Source organism: Gilbertella persicaria, assembly GCF_025201335.1.
Source record: "Gilbertella persicaria strain CBS 190.32 chromosome Unknown B0P05scaffold_27, whole genome shotgun sequence".
NCBI lineage: Eukaryota > Fungi > Mucoromycota > Mucoromycetes > Mucorales > Choanephoraceae > Gilbertella > Gilbertella persicaria.
The window spans coordinates 263,870-277,483 of NW_026251988.1; the positions used below are offsets into that span (position 1 = coordinate 263,870).

General features: G+C 37.1%; 5 protein-coding genes across 5 annotated transcripts; 1 reads left to right on the plus strand and 4 right to left on the minus strand.

The window, feature by feature from the left end:
* Positions 1-672: 672 nt before the first annotated feature.
* B0P05DRAFT_153254 (uncharacterized protein) lies at positions 673-3,077 on the minus strand. Its single transcript, XM_051573088.1, has 7 exons — positions 2,965-3,077; positions 2,670-2,918; positions 2,511-2,613; positions 2,349-2,458; positions 2,111-2,299; positions 955-2,062; positions 673-840 (listed from the first exon to the last, which is right to left on the minus strand). The coding sequence occupies exons 2-7, from the start codon at positions 2,889-2,891 to the stop codon at positions 827-829; spliced, it is 1,746 nt and encodes a 581-aa protein (XP_051433547.1). The 5' UTR covers positions 2,892-2,918; positions 2,965-3,077; the 3' UTR covers positions 673-826.
* A 676-nt stretch (positions 3,078-3,753) lies between these two features.
* On the plus strand, positions 3,754-7,467 carry B0P05DRAFT_153447 (uncharacterized protein). Its single transcript, XM_051573090.1, has 2 exons — positions 3,754-3,805; positions 3,849-7,467. Exon 2 carries the CDS (start codon positions 3,850-3,852, stop codon positions 7,456-7,458), a length of 3,609 nt encoding a protein of 1,202 aa, XP_051433548.1. The 5' UTR covers positions 3,754-3,805; position 3,849; the 3' UTR covers positions 7,459-7,467.
* A 9-nt stretch (positions 7,468-7,476) lies between these two features.
* Positions 7,477-8,442, minus strand: B0P05DRAFT_472861 (uncharacterized protein; the record flags this gene model as incomplete). Its single annotated transcript, XM_051574707.1, has 7 exons — positions 7,477-7,678; positions 7,725-7,832; positions 7,877-7,944; positions 7,995-8,035; positions 8,080-8,151; positions 8,197-8,266; positions 8,404-8,442. The coding sequence occupies 7 exons, from the start codon at positions 8,440-8,442 to the stop codon at positions 7,477-7,479; spliced, it is 600 nt and encodes a 199-aa protein (XP_051433549.1).
* Positions 8,359-9,907, minus strand: B0P05DRAFT_153432 (uncharacterized protein). Its single transcript, XM_051573089.1, has 3 exons — positions 9,759-9,907; positions 9,248-9,708; positions 8,359-9,203 (listed from the first exon to the last, which is right to left on the minus strand). The coding sequence occupies exons 1-3, from the start codon at positions 9,859-9,861 to the stop codon at positions 8,538-8,540; spliced, it is 1,230 nt and encodes a 409-aa protein (XP_051433550.1). The 5' UTR covers positions 9,862-9,907; the 3' UTR covers positions 8,359-8,537.
* Positions 9,875-11,092, minus strand: B0P05DRAFT_547596 (uncharacterized protein). The gene is made up of 6 exons (XM_051578905.1): positions 10,735-11,092; positions 10,637-10,685; positions 10,482-10,591; positions 10,232-10,432; positions 9,942-10,186; positions 9,875-9,894 (listed from the first exon to the last, which is right to left on the minus strand). Exons 1-6 carry the CDS (start codon positions 10,987-10,989, stop codon positions 9,882-9,884), a joined length of 873 nt encoding a protein of 290 aa, XP_051433551.1. The 5' UTR covers positions 10,990-11,092; the 3' UTR covers positions 9,875-9,881.
* Between the last annotated feature and the right edge of the window lie 2,522 nt (positions 11,093-13,614).

Below are 13,614 nucleotides of genomic sequence, written 5' to 3' on the forward strand. Positions count from 1 at the left end.
AAGGTTTACTTACTATCAAATGGATAGAATCGAGAACTAGCTGTATAGTATTCATAAGAACTAGTAGGTGTGGGTCCTTCCATACCTAATCGTGAGTTGGAGTTGGTCATGCTAAAGGGGTATGGTCCAAAAGAGGATAAATAGCTCTTCATCTCAACATTACTGTTGTTGGTATTGCTATGTGTGCTACTTGTACTAAGGCTGCTGGAGACAATAGGGTGCGTAGGGAAATGTTGGCTACTTACACCAGGTGGAATCAAGGAAGTACTACGTTGTCTGGAATATCCAATAGGAGCAAAAGGATTGCTGTTGCGATGAGAGGGCAAATAGTCTGCCTGTTGCTGTTGTGGGCTTCGAATACCATTACTGTTGCTACTACTACTGCTACTACTACCAAACTGATAATAGTTGCTCAGTGTACTAAATTGGGTATCGTTATGACTTGAAGAAGAATTGATAGAACTAGTAGAATAGTTTGGTTTTAATTCAGGTCTAGGATAAAAGAATTGAGTGCTTGTCTTTGGTATGTTGGATCTCGATGCTTTCAAATGATGGTGATGGTGAAAGTTCTAAAGATAAAAAAAAAAAAAACTGAGTATATAGAACATTAAAAAAAAGAGGGAGGAGAAAGGGGAGACTTACAGTTGGACTAACAGGGTTTTCTGCCCATACACTAAAGTCTTCAATAGAAGAGTTCTTTTCTTGTTGTTGATCAAATCCAATATTCCTATTGGGTACAAAGAAATCAATAGGAGACTGTTGTTGTTGTTGTTGCTGCTGCTGTTGCTGTTGTTGTTGTTGTTGTTGTAATGCAGAACTCTTTATTCTAGAAGACAATGGCTTTTTAGGTTGGAAGAAACTATTGTTAGCATGATCCATCAAGTCTGAGTTCTTTGTAGCATGCTCATCTAAATCAAGTTAGCCTTCTGATTAAATAAGACTCATTTACCTTACATGATTCTGGGTGATCAATATGATGCATTACAGAGGGACTAATATGACGCATATCTTCAGGGCTAGGAGAGCCATTGAGTGCATTGTTATGAAGTGTATCGTCTACAGGTACAAATCGACTTCCCATAAATGTATCAAACATTTGTCGAGCCTTCTGAAGTTGATTTTTTGAACTGGCGTCAAAGCATAATTTAAAAGCCAATACCCTACAGTCGTTAAACAATGCACTATTGAGTTGACGCGGTTCAATCTTGAAATGCGTGTCGTTTTCTGGCAAATCGTTCATTTCATTCGTAGTCAAGATCAAAGCGTCTGGTAAAATCAAGAAAATGCCTGTCTTTTGATGAATCTTTTGTTGCAAATCTTCAATATCGGGCGACTTGAGAATGTTTTCAAGCACAACAGAGGCTGGTACTTGAATATCAAGGCATTGTGGTAACAGGCTCTGTACGCGTAACTGCATTTCTTCAATATGAGACTGCGGTCCAGTAATCAGCACATGGTCTGTACCATTTCTTTCGGGCCATGTAATTCTAGAGTTGTACAACTTTCCTTTGTCGCGTAAATATTTTCCATGGTGGTGAAGCAAGTTGCGTTGGATATAGAAAGGTACAAATTCAGGCCGAGATATGTAATCACGGTCTTTTTGAAATGTAATGAATTCCATGACGGCTGCTTTTAGCTTAAGTAGACTTTGGATGTTCTTTTCGGGTGTTCTTGCAACCACATTGTGTTCATTTTCAAAATAACCACCAAATGTAGCTAATTCTTCATTGCTTGAGAATTTGACGTAGACACCGTACTGTTTCATGACACGTTGAATATTTTTGCCTGCAACACCAATGATACGGCGATGGCAGATTTCGGGAACATAGAAGGAAATCTCTGCTGGAAGTTCGTTCTGAAGCGATTCTAGCCCATCTTTGGCTTTAAAGAAATCTTCGCTTTCGATCGTAATAATAAAGTTGTAGTCATTAAAGGCTTGGAATTGGATATCGGCATCGCATGATTTCATGATTTTGTTGATCTTGCCATTCTTTTTACCAGAGATAAACTCTCTTTGGTCTAAAGCCAATTCAATTGAGAAAGTGACAGATTTATGATGTTCCTGTTTTCGAATAAGTGAGTAAAAGTAAATGCCTATCTGTTTACTTACTTGAGAAATAGGCAATGTGCGTATGATCTGCACAATCGATTGGATCTGTTGCTTAGAACCCGTAATTTCGAATTGATTAAAATCTGTTCTGTAGATGACTTCAGCGCCGGAATCTTGTGATAAACGTGCTACTATATCTGGTGACTGAACTGTGTTCACATAAATCACAGCCTGGAATATATGGCTTGTCTATTGAAATTAGTATTTTTTCTCTTTCTTTTGGGTTATAGTGTCTTACCAAATAATTTAAAGATCTTAATGTACGTTCAACATTTACATTATTTTCAGCATATACTTGAATTTGGCTTGAGTTTTCGGACCCAAAAATTGGAAATGATATAAAAGAACCTGAAAAGTGTGAGTAAAAAAAAAATTTTTTTTTTGGTGTCGTTACACTTACCATTATCCTTCATGATCTTATCCAATTCTTCTTTTTTATAAAGCAACAACCAATCCCTCTTTCGTGGGTTTAGTACAGATTGGGAGTTACACATTGTTTTGATCTACAATGTATATATAGAAATGATCAATATCCATACATGCATTTATTTTCTTGTACCTTTTGAGGAAGTAATTTTCTAAGCAAAGTGGTTGCTTTTTGTACTGCTTCTGTTGTGCTACCAGTTACGTGAATGTTGCTTTCGGGTTCAGCTAGTGTTGATTTTAGTAAAGGCTTAGTCCAAGGAGAAGGTAAATAGATATTTGTTCCAGTTTCCTCCATGATAGTTAGTATATTTGAATGCCTTTTACTGCCAAGAATATTATGTGCATAGAGAGGCATATTTAGAACATTAGAAGTCAGACCCAACTATAAATAATAGTAAGTATACACATATACACAGTAATTGCCTTACAAGATGATCAAAGAATACTAATACATCAATACGAGCAAGTTCCACTCTATCGATAGGACCAATCAATCTGATAGAAAGTTGATTGTAGTCTACAGTCAACTGAATATCTTGCTTGATAGCAATCAGTTTTAATTGCTCATGTAACTTGGTTCTTGCTATAGGTCGATAAGCTAGTCCTGGATACAGAGAGTGAATCAAGAGTGTGATCTAATAAAAGGTGGTGAGTCAGGTTGCTATATTTATATCATTATCATCATTTTCTTACTTGAATAGGCTGTAACTTTAAAATGTCTGCTTTTGCATTTGTAACATCAGCCGCAGTTCCTGAAATAGTGATACATGTAAATTTATTACGAGTCAAAAAGACGGACTGTAAATGAGGGTAATGTGCCTTTATACGGTCGCAAAGAACACTTGATAAAGTGTCTTTTGAGTTGTCAAGGCTAAAGGAATAGGTCGTCAAGTGAGGCATATTAAATGGTATAATCAAGTATAGTTATAAACATGAAACTATCCTTTGTTTTACTTGTTGAAATAAAAAAAAAAAAAAAAAGTAAAAAGTAAAAAAAAAAATGAAAAAAAAAGAGAGAAAGAGATGTATAAAAAAAAAAGGAGGGAGGGGAGATTTAAAAGAAGGCCTTTTTTTTTTTTTTTTTTTTTTTTTTTTTTTTTTTCGTTCCTGTCGACAAAACGTTGCTATGACACTGTTTTTGGGCTTCTATTACCTTGATTTGGAAATCGAGCTTTTTTATTTCGAATGTTTGATCATGACGCAATTAAAAAAAAGGCATTTTTTTCTTTTTCTTTCTGATTTCGATTGAATTTGGTTAATATAGACGAGGTAAATTTAGGTTGAAAATAATAATTTCTTATTGAATCCATAGTATGGACAAGGAACTAGATGCACTTTTATCTAAATACAAAGAGAGCCTTGAACAACTATCCGAGATAAACACAAAAGCAAAAGAAGTAGACACTTCTGAACAGGCTATAGCCAATCATTTATCTGACAAACACGACAATGAAGACAAACTGAATCAGATTATCAGTAAACTGAGGTTGGATGTGAATTCCTTGCTCAATAAACGCCAAGCAGAAATGAGTGCATCCAAATTAGCTGTGGATCTGTTTATAGACAACACAATTTGGAATTTATTTTCTCGTACTGAACTACAAAACGATCAACTCTTGTTTAACAATGATCAAAAGAGAATCAGCGACAAAAAGCATTTGCTCAAGTTAATAACGACCTTGTTTAAATTTGACCGAGCATGTCAGTTGGCACATCAAGAAGACACACAAGACGACTATTCGTCTCAATTGCATCAATGGATGACTAAACTGATCACCATTTATCTCCGTCTATGTTCAATCCACGAAAAGAAAAAAGTATTACAACTCCTAAAGACTACTTGCCATATTTCTTCCTGGGCTATTCCACTCATTCAGTTCAGTGTGCATGATGTAACTGATACGGATAATTATAAGGATATATTGGACATTGTCTTCCTAAATAAACAAGAGAATGAAGAGTCGAATTGGACAGAAGATGATTTTGTGGGAGTATTGGATCAGCTGGCAATCGATTATAATTACAGTAAAATACTCGACTCCATTGGACCAGATGATGACCCCTTCATGTTGTTTCAATACAGTCAAAACATGACTGACTCACTGATGAATGCTATATGCCGGTTTACAGCCATGAAGAGTCTTGTCAAGCGACTTTCTCAGACAGTCATTCAGATGGCCTTGTTGTTGGTAGATGCAGTTCATGATAAAGGCTGGACATGTCAAGACAAGATCGACTCTTTTTTGTGTCAAATGGTATATCGTTTTCATGATCTAAAGAAAGACGGTTGGTTCTTTTTGCCCAATATGCCTTACAAAGCGCTTTCTATTGATGCACTATGGCAAGTCACCACCTATCTACTACAGAACAAAGATAAAACACAACCCACCTCACTTGAATCTGTCTTGAATGAACAATTACCCAACTTGGCTCGATTTCAATATGAATTGCATGATAATCAAAACCAGGGATTTTTTATGCTAAGCTGTCTAACTAATATTGTTACCTGCATACCCCCAGGCGTAGATGAAGTCAATACCATCAATGATCCCGAAAGTGTCCTTTCAGCCCATATTATAACCATTTTATCTTTTACGCTCTTTCATGTTGCTTTTATTGACAAGACATTAAGGGAAATATTCTATCGAGATGTACGCGATAATTTATGTGTAATCTGTCGACACCATCCTTTTGTGATTTCCCTTGTGTTTCGCTGGACTGTACAGCATATGGCTGTCATGGAAAGAATGGCACTCTATCTCTTTCATTCTATCAAACTGGATCAATGGGTTATCCTAAAGGACGATTTGACATTATTACATCAACTATTGACTTTTACATCTTCCAGTTCACAATTGACAACACAACAGATAGCTCAGATTCAACTTGCAAAATACATCATTGAGCAATTGAATTATGGCTACAGACATGGTATCGACACACAACTATCCAAATCACAACCTTGGCATCCGCGTCAAATGCCATTCTTACCTTACCAAACCCACGAAGAAATCGCATTCATCTTATTAGATGCCTGCCAAAAATTCCAACCGATACCTGATAATCTTGAAAACAAAAGTGGTGCTATGGACATGGTCTCTTCTTATCTACCTATTGCCGATCAGTTACTCAAATCAGCTTATGCTCCTACAACAATACAAAACTCAAAAGATATCAGTAGTATGGCCAATGACTTTATCCAATGGGCTTGGTCTGTTGCCATTCGTCTCAAACTGTATGATTGCCCTATTTCACCTCGAGCAACAAATATTGACACCTCCATCACATTGCCCTTTTTGAAAGCAGTACTCAACAGCTTTAATCACGTGTCTTCATCCCATAGTGCCTTGATTGTCTATGTTTCCTTTTTACTGTCTGTGTCCAGCCGTCATTTTCTAAGATTTGAATCCAACGATGGCTGGATGAAGTTGTTAACGATTCTTAAGCGAGGCAAACCAGAAGCCGTCATTCAGATCTTTAGTGAAATCATCCCTTCTTTTGTGTACATGCATGGTGATGATTTCTTTAATGATGAAAGTCTACCTGACTTTTTCAAACATCTGGTTCATTTCAAGTCAGATCCCATGTTGACAAAGGCAAGTCAATCTTTTCTAAAGCACCACAAGGTCAAACAACCTACGATGACAGGTGTGGGTTTCATGATGGGCTCGCACATGTGGCAAGTCCATCTGATCGATTCTGTCAGTCATCTGTTGGATGAGAGTGGTAAAGGGTTTTCCTATGTGGATTTAGCCATGCATTCTTGGCTCAAGACTGTGTTTAGAAAACCAGATTGGATGTGGCAGAATGCGTATGTGAGTATGGTTGATATGCTCTGTAAACTAGCGTTTGTCTTGAACCGTCATCCATTGATACACCATATGTTGCTTGAGGAACATAAGCGTATGGAGACTCTTAAGTTGCAGAACAACACATCGGGTTCCCCACGGCTGACAAGGTTCATCAAGAATATGATGCTTGTCACTGACAGCCCGTTTGTTAGTCTGTTGATTGGTGAATGGTCTATGCTTAACTTGAAAGCAAATACATTTAACAAGGCACCAGGTGTTGAACCTTGTATGCATTGGTTTGCTTTTCAAGTGCTTATTGTGGAGACAATGACAGAAAGTGTATTTCGTGATGAAATAACGCAAGTTTTGATACCTTCTTCTGAAGACAAAAAGACAGTACCTGATATCTTAACTCTATACAAACAAACACTATCGAATGCAAAGAAACCCATAGAATATTTCAGTATCTATCGATGGCTACAGCATATTTTAGTGGTCCCTATGGATCACCCACTTTTGCCACTGTATTTCCAAATGTTCTTTAGTCTGTATTACCAACCACTGAATCCCAAGTTCACCTTGGGCGCTTTGTTTTTCAACAAAAAGCAAGATCTTTTGATCAAACTAAGGGATTATGTGGCCAATGTGCAGACGTATTATGGGCAAAAGATCATGGCAGATGCAGGCCCTCACATAGGTGCATTGCAACAGTTTTACTATGCCCTATGGCTTTGGCTTGGTAACCAAGATATTTTAAATGGCCAAGTAAATATCAAGGAACTACCTTCTCATTATGATACCCAGCGATTATCGCTCTGCTATAACAAAGTCGAAATAGAACAGCCATGGCACTATGCCAATGAACACTATTGGATGGATCTGGTAGACACAGATCAACTTGAACAAGAGTTTTTGAATTTCCCTTGGGAAGGAGCAGACAAGTTTCGTACGGTTGAATCTGTAGGCAGTGATAGCAGTATGCATCCTAGTCTATTGGATGATCGCCTTTCACTCTCAACCACAGCTCGTCGTCTTCGTCTTATTACAGATGAATCCACGATTGAGCCCTTACCTTCTGTGATTATTCATCAACCTACAAGTAGTACTGGTTCGATTCGAAAAAAGATTTAAATATATATTCCCTTTATTTTAAGCTTTAAATAATCCTTGTCTATCAGCTACATCGAACTTTAAAGTGACAATATCTTCTTGAGCATTTCCAGGCTTCATGCCAGCCGTAACAACATCGCCTGCTTTAATAGGTCCAACACCAGCAGGAGTACCTGTCATAATAACATCGCCTGCTTCTAATTTCATGACAGAAGAAACATACTCAATCAAGGAAGGCACACTATTGAAACCCATCAACATAAGCCTATATAGAACATGCTACTTACTCAAAAATCATGTCCTTGGTATTGCCCTTTTGACGATACTCACCATTGACTTTGAGCCAGAGATCAATGTTGGAAAGATCAGAAAAGGCATCTTTAGGAATAAAGTCACTAAAGCAAGGCTTAATTCCTAGTTATTTAACGTGTGTGCTTACCTAATAGGAGAGAATGTATCAAATCCTTTAGCAGTACTCCAAGGAAGTCCCTTCTTTTTAGCTTCATTCTATTGTTTGCTATTTAGGATTTGTATAGATAAAACATACATATTTATACCTGAAGATTTCTAGCTGTACAATCAATAGCTAAAGCATAACCTGGTATTGAATTTAGTATACCTAATGCATCCCACCTAATTTACCTGCAACATGATCCATTACTTTGGCAGCGGGACAATCGCGTGTTTCTTTACCCATAACTACAGCCAATTCAACTATGTAAAGCGTGAGAAAAAAGATGATATGCTTATTTGTCTTACTTTCATGGTGAACTTCACAACCTGAAGGAATTTCAATAGTACCACCATTGGTCAAGTAAGAAGAAGTAGGCTTTAAGAAAAAGAAAGGGGACTTGGGAACAGCGTTACCGAGTTCTTTTGCGTGTTCACTAATAATAATAATAAAAAAGTCTGGTTAATCTATGTATTGGTTTGATTAATGTACCTAAAATTACGGCCAATAGCTACAATCTTTTTACCAGTAGTTAAAAAAGTACGGGCAGACATGGTTAAATAAAAGAAAGAAACAAAAAAAAGAAAAGAAAACCGCAAAAAAAAAATAGGCCTTGGGTAGGAGTTTCATTCAGTGTTTAATGCAACAATCAAGTTATTTCTGTTGGATGATTAAAAAAGACAATCTTGACATGAGGTATGGATTTCTGTGCTTTTGAAAGACGGTTTGCTTTGTCTTGAGAGAGAGATTCTTGATTCAATGTCTTGATAGGGTCAAGGTGTCCTGTTAATGAGGGTTCAATGACAAATCCTGCTAAATCTGTGACAGCAGCATGTCTATATTCTATTTCCTCATCAGTGTTGTGATGATTGTCATCATGCTGCGCTATTTCTTGATCTATTTCTTCTTTCATATATCCATGCAAGTTATTGCAAGTAAAAAAGGACAATTGGGTAAATTCAGGCGAAAGTTGTCTATGAAATGCAATGCTAGGTGTAGATGTGGCATTTCTTATATATATCTTTAGGATTTGATCAGGGAAATCCATGGCTATCTGAGTATAGATATCCAAGTCTATCTCGCTTGAATCTCCCACTAGAATAAATTTCCGTTGAGGGAAATCCTTCAAGATTGTTTGAATAGATTCTTTTTTGGATTGACCTGCTGCCTGTAACCATTGAGACATAACACCCTGGTGGTGCTTTAAATGAAGACTGCCTGGTGGAAAACGATGATCTTGTATAAACCTAGTCAAGTTATGTGTCAATTGAATAGGACTGTTGGACACATAATGAAATGAAGCACCATCATGATACTAGAAAGAGTATAAGTTGAGTTATGACCTAGGACCGTACTTACCCATTGCATGTATAAGTCTGCCATACCCTCTATGCATTGTGTCGGATTGAAGAATGTATAGTTTAATATTGCTTTAGCTCCATAAGATACACCTGTTTGCTTTATTGTATCATCAATATCACTGATAATAGAAATACCAGCAGGCTTCACCAGTTCTACATGTGTATCATTCAAAACCTCGACAAAACGATCCTCTTCTTGATTGCTTAAGCGAATTTGATGAGACAATAGACCGGCTGTGGTTGACCTTAGCCTATGATTCATGATATGCACTTGTCTATTGCTTTTGCCGTTCGCTAAAAAGTATTGAAATCGTTCTTCAAACAAGCCTTGCACTATTTTGTTGCACTTCACTTTACCAGCTATTCTTTGAGTGATGTATTGGAGTATTTTTTGCTTTGTAGTAGACTGTCGAAAGCAACCAGTCCAACCTTTGATACGCACTATCCATACTGAGGGATCTAGAATACAGTGTTATTGAATCTCAAACTGATCATTGTCTTCATTCTACCTTTTGGATCTTTGTAACCATAAGCAGGTAACAAGACACATTCTTCATGAGGAGTGATATGTTTTTTATTGAATACAAAATGATGAATGAATGATTTATACATAAAAAGACGGGAAAAACCCTTTATCTTGACTTGCTGTATTTGAACAAAATAAGAACCCTTGCTTCAGTCTATTTTCTTACCTTTTTTTCTTTACTTCCAAGTTTTTGATTTTATTTAAAATACGTTCTCTGTCTGCTTCTGCTTCTGTCAATTTTGTTTGAAGTTCTTCAACAGACACATCAATGGTCTTGGTACTCTTTTCTTTCTTTTGTATTTCGTCTTCCTTTTGTAAAAGTGAATTTTCTAATGATTTAATGTCTTTGTCTAATCCTCTACTTTCACTCTCTGCATTCTCAAATTGGTTGGATGTACGTTCGATTGATTCCTATGCAGAATGAGAAACATGCTTGGCATTGGCATTGAAATCTACCCTAAGTATATCATTTTCTTGCCTGATTTGATCCAGTTGAGCAAGCTCATTCTCTAGTTTACGGCGAGCATCTGTTACTTCTATTTCTATTGTAGTCAATCGTCGAGAAAAATGCAGACTATCGTCTTCTAATTTTTGATATTCAACACGCTGACTGGCATGAATGTCTTCTATGTTCGATACATGTCTTCTTTCCATTTCCTGAATCCATTCATCAATAGGCATATATGGTGACTCAAATAAAAGTTACCTGAAGTTCTGTTCTTAGTTGTGCTGCTTTTTGAATCGCTTCTTTTTCTTGTGATTCCTTTTCGTCTTTTGCAATCTCTAGTTCTTGTTTAAACTTTCGTAATTCATCCACTGTATGCATGTCAGTCTTTTGCAGAACTATAGAGTCGTACTTACACTTTTGATTGTTCATTTCGATCAGTTGTGTCATATCAGCTACTTTTCCCTATATTTTCCAATAAGTAAGCGACATGGGGATCGAATCAGGTACATACACGAAGATCCCATGCAGGCCTTTCTTTAAGTCCTGCTGCTGCCATACGATATGAACTTGATAAAGTAGGTGCTTCTGCTGTTTTTCTCTTTTTGACAGTCGATCCGTCAGGTTTATTATGTAATTGAGCATTGATGGCTTTTGCGCGTGCTTGTGATGCTTTTGTGCCTGTGATGGAAGGAGGTGGCGCTAATCTTCTTACTTTTGTTTTCTTATCAAGCGTCGGTGATGCTGTGCGTTTCTTGCTTTCTGTCATTCTATATACAAAAGAAAACGAAAAAAAGTGCAAGTCAAAAGTACTTTATTTGCTCATGTGACTTTTTAGTATCTGAGGTCGTCACATCAAGACTGTATCAAACCATGGCTTTCAATTGAAGCATAGTAATGAACTCTATTAATATAACAAGTACTGAATATTCCTCTTGCAGTAGTAAGGTGAAGTGAGTCCATATTTGTATTTCTTTGTAAAATATCTACTGGAATAAATTCGCTCGATCTACCTTATAGTTTTTTAATTAAAGACAGCTTTGCTCATTTAGTCTCGATAACAAGTAGTCCTTGATTGCAATGTTAAGATTAAGTGTATTTCTCTTTGTTACTGAGTATTTTTAAAATTTTCCTTTGACTGACACTCCTAGTTTGAGCATCACATCCATTCAAATTTATATATATTAAGGGGGGAGGTTGATTCATTTCTTCATATATTTTGAAGGAGGATGCTTAAACTATAAATCTCACCTGAATGTTTATCGAATAGCTCACTATCACTTGAATTTGGTTCATTCAATTTACTCAAACTAACCATCCTAATGAATCAAATCTTTTCAATAAGATATTCTATTTAAATAAACAGCTTGCTAGTGTATTACTTGTCCCTGAAGCAGAGCATCGAGGCAAGTAAGTGCTTCAATAATAAAAAAGACAATAATCCATGCAAATCTTCTTCTTTTTTCGACACATAAAGGCACTGCAAAGTCTGTTTGTACACCCATAAGTACTCTAAATACTTACCATACACAGTCTCTTTGGATCCAAAAAAAAAAAACGACTTGTAAAAAATGGTCAAAATGGCCTTTCGACTAAAGGGTAGTACTCATGGAAAAAGCTCATTTTTACAACTTGCGGTCTTCTATTTGATGCTACATAACAAAAAATTAAGCTACTGACAAGCTTAAATACCCAAAATGTGTGCAAAACACTCTAGTTTTTGGTGAATGTGTTTGCTTGACAGTTGTACTATAAAAATAATGGGATAGAAGCAAAAACCTCACATATGCTTTTGCCTATTTGCTCAATATTTTGGCACAAAAGTTGCTACGTTCTTTGCATAGATAGAATCAGAAAGCAAATATCTACAACTTTTATGACTACACCAAAGCCTAATAACTGCGTCTTTATGTAGTTCTAAGCAGAAGCTCGATTTTTTTTAATGATTTTATTTGCCACACGTATTAATAATCTTGGGAGGGACCCACTACAAGAGGTGCTCGACAATTATTTATTGTAAGAAAATATAAAGAAAAACAAAATTGGTACGATAGTACGAAAGTAGAAAAATATAAAAGGAAAGAAGAGCAGCTATTGCGAGAAAAGACCTCTCAAAATGAAAGGTCATTTTCAGCAGCTATACGCTTAATTTGATAGCGAGTGCTGTGAAGAACAGAGAGATAATGGAATGGTTGGTTCTGTATGGTATGGGTCCAATGGGCCTTCCAGATCTCAGAGAGGCTGATCAAGGTTACCATGGCTATTGAAAGAGGATAGTTTGTTTGAGCCCGAGTCCGAGAAAAATTGAAAGATGCAAGTGCATCAGAGACTAGATCCAGAGAGGTGTCTGGCCACAAAAATTCCCTGATCAAGGCATCCCAGAACGGAGATTTTTGGGGACAGCGAAAGAAGAAATGGTACACAGTCTCCTGATCACCACACAAAATGCAGGCAGCAGTAGGGAAGCGAGCAGGAAAAACCTTGGATAGAAGCAAGCGAGTGGGAATCTTGTGAATCAGAAATCAACACATCACATTTCTCTGCAATGTTGTGATAGGTATGCGCCAAAAGTACTTCCAAGCAGCAGAAGAAACTTCTTGCCGGGCAATGATATCAGACAAGGCAGCTTGTGAGATGGCCTTACGGAAAGTATAGCTACCATTTTTGAGGGCAACAAAATTTTCATTGTCAAAAGGCAGTTTCAACATACGCACAAAAGAAAAGAAACCAAGAGACCGCTGGATTGCAGGAATATGCACAGGATTGTATAAGTCTAATGAAGTACGAACAATGCATTGACCAAAGAATGGCTCCAGTTGATAATCATTTTGATTCACTGCTTGAAGGTATTTTCTAACACTATGACGGATATCCAAGGGAAAGAAAAAAACTGGCATTGGTGCCAAATAGTGACCCTGTGGATGGTACTCATATAGATAGGAAACTGCTACTGTACGTAGCTTGAGAGGCAAGTCAAAAGTGTTAGATGGCAAAACAATTGAGCGTAATGGCAGTAAAAGGCATTCGATAGGGTTTGGCATGTATGAGTACTGTTTCCTATGAATAGCATCCATTGTCTGGCAGCACATCGTGACAATGTTACTTGACAATTGCCTGAGTTGGCCTAGCCGAGAACGAGGAAAGAGCAGACCCAAGAGCAGATGTTCAGTCTGAAGCAAAGCACGGGTATGTGCTGCTAAAAAGTCTTGTATCAGAGAACGTTCAGCTTGAGGACACAAAAAAGGATGAAGCCAATGGTAATATAGTGATTTCTGCTGAAAAGCTCGATTTATGATGTGGCGGTAAGAAGAATTGGAGCTGTCTTCCATTTCTTATTCTTCGCTACACATCCATTCTGTATGTCCTAGATACATTTTCCCCACATTCGCACTAT

Coding starts and splice junctions, on each gene's coding strand:
- B0P05DRAFT_153254 (XM_051573088.1), bottom strand. CDS start 2,891: ATGCCTCTCTATGCACATAATATTCTTGGCAGTAAAAGGCATTCAAAT. Junction 2,614..2,669: donor GAAAATTACTTCCTCAAAAG/GTACAAGAAAAT, acceptor TATACATTGTAG/ATCAAAACAATGTGTAACTC. Junction 2,300..2,348: donor TAAGATCTTTAAATTATTTG/GTAAGACACTAT, acceptor TAATTTCAATAG/ACAAGCCATATATTCCAGGC.
- B0P05DRAFT_153447 (XM_051573090.1), top strand. CDS start 3,850: ATGGACAAGGAACTAGATGCACTTTTATCTAAATACAAAGAGAGCCTT.
- B0P05DRAFT_153432 (XM_051573089.1), bottom strand. CDS start 9,861: ATGTATAAATCATTCATTCATCATTTTGTATTCAATAAAAAACATATC. Junction 9,709..9,758: donor TGGTTACAAAGATCCAAAAG/GTAGAATGAAGA, acceptor ACTGTATTCTAG/ATCCCTCAGTATGGATAGTG. Junction 9,204..9,247: donor CAGACTTATACATGCAATGG/GTAAGTACGGTC, acceptor TACTCTTTCTAG/TATCATGATGGTGCTTCATT.
- B0P05DRAFT_547596 (XM_051578905.1), bottom strand. CDS start 10,989: ATGACAGAAAGCAAGAAACGCACAGCATCACCGACGCTTGATAAGAAA. Junction 10,592..10,636: donor CGAAATGAACAATCAAAAGT/GTAAGTACGACT, acceptor ACATGCATACAG/TGGATGAATTACGAAAGTTT. Junction 10,187..10,231: donor AAGAAAATGATATACTTAGG/GTAGATTTCAAT, acceptor CATTCTGCATAG/GAATCAATCGAACGTACATC.